This window comes from Hippopotamus amphibius, chromosome 16, assembly GCF_030028045.1.
Source record: "Hippopotamus amphibius kiboko isolate mHipAmp2 chromosome 16, mHipAmp2.hap2, whole genome shotgun sequence".
In the NCBI taxonomy this organism is placed as follows: domain Eukaryota; kingdom Metazoa; phylum Chordata; class Mammalia; order Artiodactyla; family Hippopotamidae; genus Hippopotamus; species Hippopotamus amphibius.
This window is the reverse complement of record NC_080201.1, coordinates 50749925-50756469: the sequence shown is the minus strand read 5'-3', so window position 1 is coordinate 50756469 and position 6545 is coordinate 50749925. Positions and strand designations below refer to the sequence as shown.

Genomic DNA, 6545 nt, shown 5'->3' with positions numbered 1-6545 from the left:
AAAGCAAGGAGGACTTCCCCGGTGCTGCAGTGGTTAAGCATCTGCCTGCTAATGCAGGGGACAGGGGTTCGATCCCTAGTGGTGGAAGAGCCCACACATAGCAGAGCAACTAAAGCCACACACCACAACTACTGAGCACACAAGTCACAATTACTGAAGCCCAGACACACAGAGCCAGTGCTCCACAACAAGAGAAGCCACCACAATGAGAAGCCAGTACATAGCAATGAAGACTAGCCCCTGCTCTCTGCAACTAGGGAAAAAAATGCCTAAGCAGAGACCCGACTACCCAACGCAGCCAAAACAAGCAAACAAACAAACAAACAAACCAAAAAAACAAAAACAAAAACAAAAAACCCCAAAACAAGCAAGGAAATGATTAGTGTACATATCAGTATAGTGATTACCTCAGGGTAGAAAGGAGACTGTAGTGAGAAGCGGGGGGATTCTGGGATGATAGAAATATGCAATTCCTGGACAGGAGTCGTGGTTACATGGACGTTCACTTTGTCATAAATCAGTCAGCTGTATATTTATATTTTGTGTACATTTTCCTGCATGTTACATTGTACAAAAACGATTTAGAGAAAAATACATGCCCAGGGGAATTCCTTCGGGGTCCAGTGGCTGGGACTGCCCGCTTCCACTGCAGGGGGCACGGGTTGCATCCCTAGTCCGGGAACCAGCATCCCACAAGGGGGCAGGGCGCACCAAATAAATAAATAAATGTCGAAGAATAGCCAAAGCCATTTTAAAATAACACAGGAATGTTATTATAAAGCTTTAGTAGTTAAGAGAATTTTAAGAAAATACACAAATAATAAATGGAAAAGAACAAAGGACCCCACCCTACCCCCAAAGTAACCCATGAACCTAGATTATCTTGGTATATAATAGAGGTGGCATTATAATCACTGGAGAACAAGAAACTTAGGGAGAGGCATCCTAGGATGTCATCTTGGGAAAGCCAACCGGAAGCGACCTTGTGCGACTTTGCTTGGACACATTCAACTGGTGGAAATGCAACACACGGCTCGGCTCCGCCCTCAGACAATCTGGGGAAAGTTTCAGGTGTGCCGGCACTTCCCGCCGCTAGGTGGCACCTGGAAGCTCGCAGGCGCGCGGGGAGGACGCATGCGCCGTGCTCTTACGTTGAGCCACGGCCCCTTTGGTCCTGCACGTGGGTTTCCACACGCAGCGTGGACCCGCGTGCACAGCGCTGACGCACGCGCATTTCCGTGCACACCACTAATCGCGCCGTACCGGTTTGCCAGGTTTTGTGAGGGCGGCCGAGCTGACCCCGCGGTCCGAGATGTCCGAGCTGCCCGCAGACAGCAGTGTCCCGCCGGCGGGCGCGGCGAATGACCACGGCGACGTCCCGCAGGCGGAGGTAGGCGGCGGGCGGCGGGCGGCGGCCCCGGCGCAGCCTGTGGAGGCCAGCGACCGTGCGACGGCGGCGGCCAGGGAAGGTCCGATGGCGGCACCTCGGGAAGGTCCAGTGGCGGCGGCCAGGGAAGCCCGCGTGGCAGCGGTCGCCAGAGTGTTGGCGGAGCCCGCGGAGGGAGAGGGTGCTGAGGCCAGACCCCGGCCCAGGCCCGGCAACGGCCCAGGCCTGGCTTTCGTGCCGAATCTCCTCCTCCCTCAGCATTTTGAGGCCATGAGAGTTTACCAGCAGGGCGTGCGCCGCTTCCTGGAGCACTTCGCGCTTGCTCCTGGCCGAATTCCGGAGCTGGAAGGACGGCGCAGGGGGTTTGTGGAACCCTGGGGAGCAAGGGAGGCGGCGTTTGATGCGGAATATCGGCGGGATCCTCAGAGGATGGATGCTGATATGTTAACATTGAGTATAACTCTGACTGCGTCTGCAGTTATCAACCCTCTGATACGAGAACTTGGTTGTGATAAGTGTATCAGTAGAGAATAGTTTCGTGAAGAAAGTACTTCAAGAAGAACCTCTGCGTTGGAGACAGCCTTGTCGCAATCCTGTAACCTGATTTGAAGAAGTCCGAGTATGTGAGAATAAGTGAAGGCACAGTTCGGGGGAAAAAAGAAGAAGACTGTGGGGCTTGGGGGTCCAGGTCACCCCCACCTTTAAATGTTTTTTTTTTCTTCCTTGTTCATACAACGGAATAAACTCCTGTGTATCCAGCATGCAGTTAAAACAATACCTTTGTGTTTTGTTTTCTTCTCTGTCTTAAAAGTTTTGCGATAACTGACATATTGGTTTAGGTGTTCAATATAATACTTTGGAAATTGCATATATTACAAAATGACCACTGTACCAGGTCTAGTTCATATCCATCACCATACCCAGGTATACATTTTTTCTTGTGAAGAGAATTTTAACGATGTTCTCATAGCAACTGTCAAATATACAATATATTCTTATCAACTATAGTCTCCATGCTGTACATTCTATCCCCCAGGGCTTATTTTATACCTGGAAGTTTGGACCTTTTGACCACCTTCAGCCATTGCGCCTCCTACCCCACTCACCACCTCTGGCAACCACCAGTCTACTCTCTAGAAATACTTTTGTTGTTCAATTTCAGAAGTAATCTACGCTTACTCCTGAAAAGGTGTTTTATATTACAGTTGTATAAAACACACCTCCTGCCTGTGGGCTTACACTCCAGCCATTGAGCACAGGGTTGTGTGTTCCTGTGTCTGCAAATCTGTACTCACTTAGAGGCTGGGGTAGAGGCAGGTTACATAGAGAAGACTACCCTGTCCACATGTTGCGCAGCTGCTCCTATCCTGGTTGATGGCTATGCTGTGGGGCCTCCTTAGATCAGCATCTGCAGCTTTACTGCTTTCCTTTTTATAGTCGCATAGGCTTAGATGTTCAGACAATTTTTCACCTCTTTTTTCATCCAGCTTTAGTGTCTAAGCATTGCTTCCTATCACTCACTTATATACTATTTTTATTTAAGGGTTATTGTACCTTCTTCCAGAAATTAGACAGGAAGTCCCTGACCAAGCTAAGTTTTGCAAAGAACAATGAAGTGTGGTGAAATGTCATTTTTACAGCCAGTTTCAGGGATTAGCCAGCACGATCCAAGGCCACTGCGTTCACTAAGCTCTCTTTGGGAAACATTCATTCCATGGTAATCAAGCTGGACCCTTTTTTTTCAGTAGATATTCTCAGAGCAGTTTTAGGTTTACAGATAACTGAGCAGATAGCACAAAGTTCCCATGTATCCTTCACCCACCCCCTAAAAGTTTCTCCTATTTTTATATTGCATTAGTGGGGTACACTTGTTATGACACTATTTGCTCACTTAACCAAAGTGACAATAGATGATTTTGAAGGCAAATGCAGAACATTGCAACAGATTTCTTAAGAGGTGAAGAAACTTCGCAATCTGTTCTCAAAAACATCACTGTTTCAAGAAACCTTTGTCCTTTTAACAGAGAAGAAAACCAAATTCTAGTTTTGCACCATTTCACCTTTAATATTCACATACATTTATTTCAATTTCATGTACTCTTAGTCTTGACTGAGGCAGAAAATAGATGGGCCCCACACTGAGCAGCTGGAGTTTGTCTGCTGTGGACGGGCACTCCAAGACAAAGATAATAGCAGGAGGGAGGAGAAGTTGAACCCTGCCCAGATGAGACAGAAAGAGACCATCTCTTTCTCATTATCAAGGTCAAGGAGACCTTCCTGACTACACGTGTGCAGAAAGGCTCTTCAGAGGTCAAAAGGGGGGAGGTGTTACCTATAGTAAGTGATGTCATCTGACCCATAGGCCTCTTGGCTAGAGTCCGTCTTGGCTAAAAGAGCCCCCAACACACAGGGGAGGCCCATGAGATAAACCAAATATGGACTCAGAACCAGACAAATCAAGATGATCGGCTAAAGGAAACCCAGAAGAAATGCCCCATGTAGGTGATTGAAACTACGTTGAGTGCGAGATTCTCTTTCTTGAGTCTGCCAGTGTGAGTCTATTCACATGTACCCTTTTTCCTCCTAATACACACTTGTTTCACTACTTTCCATCTCTTTATGGGAATTCCTGCTTCAAGCCACTGTAGGCCGAGGCCACCCGAAATCATGACCATGCATGAAGCTCTTTTCTCAGGGTCCCATTTTTTAAATTTATTTCTAGAAATATATGCCATTTCATATACAAATTTTCAGTAAAACCGAAATATATTTATCAGTAGTCCCAAACATTGTCTCTATATAAGAGATCAAATGCAGGTAAACATAGATTCTTTAGCAACTAATGGTTCAGTATAATGTAGACATTCAATGAATTTCCATAATGTAACTTATTTTAGGCACTTCCCTGATGGTCCACTGGTTAGGACTCCATACTTCCATGGCAAGGGCCACGGTTTGATCCCTGGTCAGGGGAGTAAGATCTTGCAAGCTGGGCAGTGCAGCCAAAAATTTTCTTAAAGTTTTAAATTAAAAGAAAAAAACCAGAAATTTTCAAGTTACTAAAATTCTGGACTGTTTTTAGGTAGACTTACCATAAAACCTATTTATTGTTTTTCTTATTCTTTTTTTCCCGATCTTTATTGGAGTGTAGTGACTTTACACTGTTGTGCCAGTTTCCACTGTACAACAAAGTGAATCAGCTGTATTTATACATATATCCCCCTATCCCCACCCTCTTGAGCCTCCCTCCCACCCTCCCTATCCCACACCTCTAGGTCATCATCAATCATCGAGTTGATCTCCTAATTATTCTTAAAATGTATACCCAAAACTTTTGTCCCATTTATCTCTATTTCATCATGAAAATATGAAAATAGTAGCATACCAACTTAATTTTCCTGTTGATAAGTTTTATAACAGAAATACAGTAAACCTAGGTACAACTGATGTTGGGGGACCTTGGCCTGCAGTGGCTCGAAAGCAGGATTTTGATTCCCGGCCAGAGACTGAAGTCAGGCCGAGGCAGTGAGAGTGCTGAATTCTAGCCACTAGACCAGTGGCCAGTGACGAGGCCCTGGCCCATACAGCTTTGCAGAAAATGAATGTCCACACAGAAATGGAAAGTTGTAAAACAAGTGAAGTGTTTATTAGGAGGAAAAAGAGTAGGTGTGGGTAGACACACAGGCAGGCTCAGAGACAGAGTCCCGCCCTCATGGTAGATTGAATCAGTTATATGGGGCATTTCTTCTAGGTTTCCAGGGCCAATCATCTTGCTTTGCCTGGTTCTGAGTCCATATTTGATTTGTCTCAGGGTCCCCTCATGTGTGAGTACACATCTCTTAGCCAAGTTGAATTCTAGCAAAGAGGCCTACGGGTAGGTTGACCTCACTGCCTGTGAGGTGACACCCTCTCTCTGTTGACGTCCAAGGTCACGTATAGTGGTGTGTGCATGCATAGTTGGGAAGGTCTCCTTGACCTTGAGAATGAGAAATATGTAGTCTTTATCTTTTATCTGGGCAGGGCCCAGCTCCTCCTCCTCTTCATCTTGGAGTATCTATCCACAGGGCACAAACTCCAGCTGCTCAGCCTGGAGCCCATCTATCTCCTGCCTCACCATGAAAGGATTATACTTAACGTTGATGACTCTAAAGATATGTCTGTATTAATTAAACCATCAATTTAAACTTGTTTCCTCATTAAAGATTAATCCCAGATCAATGTCTCCTTCAAACACTTGGGATAGTTTAAGTTATGTTTATGAATATTTTTTTGTAAGGGCTTATGTTTACGTCAAATAAACAAATTAATTTTACAAATTAATTTTAATCACACCATCTGGGAGTTGGGACATGTCATATTTACAGTGTACAGACAGACAGACATCCCGATAGAAACAGGCAGAGATGTTATCCTTTTCTTGCGTGAGTTAAAAAGTCTTCTTTTCCCTTTTTTTCCTTTCAGTTGTAGGTTCTACTAATTCAGCCAAGCTGTAGTCTCAGGTGATGTGGGCTGTGTTTCCATTTCCAGAACATGGCAAGAGGTATAACTTGAAGTTTTCTCCTAGGAATACTTTTGTTCTCTCAGGCTCAACATTTGAAACAAAGGTCAAGCTGAGTTTCTCTATAGTTTTGGAATGTCAAAAGAGCTCTATCCTGGCCATTTAAGAGTTAAGCATTGGCTTCCTTCGAATAGTACATGAAGCCACCCAGGGTGGCTGTCCATCAGGGAGCACTTTGACCTTTGAAGCCGAGTTTCCCAATATTAATTTGGTAGCCTAATTCAGATATGATTGGAACAGCTTTCTGAGGGCAATGTGATGCATCGAATGTGTGCTCTTTCTGAGTCTAGCTCCCCAAGGACTTACCCTTGGGTTAGTTAAAATTGGCAGGTCTCAGTTTCTCCCTCTGACAGACTAAAACTGCCTTGGGTGCTTGGAGCAGTAGGTGATCAGCCCATTATGCATCCTGGCAAGCATAGTATACTTAATGGTTGTACTGGGATCCTTTGTAGGATGGCTTCATGTCATGAGGATTTATCCTCAGCCACTTCTGCTAAGTTCTCAGTTGCCTGAGAAAGCGTTGTGGCTGGAAGGAGTAAATGTTGCTTTCCTTTGGAGCTGTGCAGACTCAGTCTCTAATTTCGCTAGCAAGCCGTTTGA

At 45.3% G+C, this 6545-nt stretch overlaps 1 protein-coding gene across 1 annotated transcript; it reads left to right on the top strand.

The window, feature by feature from the left end:
• Positions 1 to 1312: 1312 nt before the first annotated feature.
• Positions 1313 to 1921, top strand: LOC130837940 (EP300-interacting inhibitor of differentiation 2-like). Its single transcript, XM_057710656.1, has one exon. It carries the CDS (start codon positions 1313 to 1315, stop codon positions 1919 to 1921), a length of 609 nt encoding a protein of 202 aa, XP_057566639.1.
• Positions 1922 to 6545: the final 4624 nt, after the last annotated feature.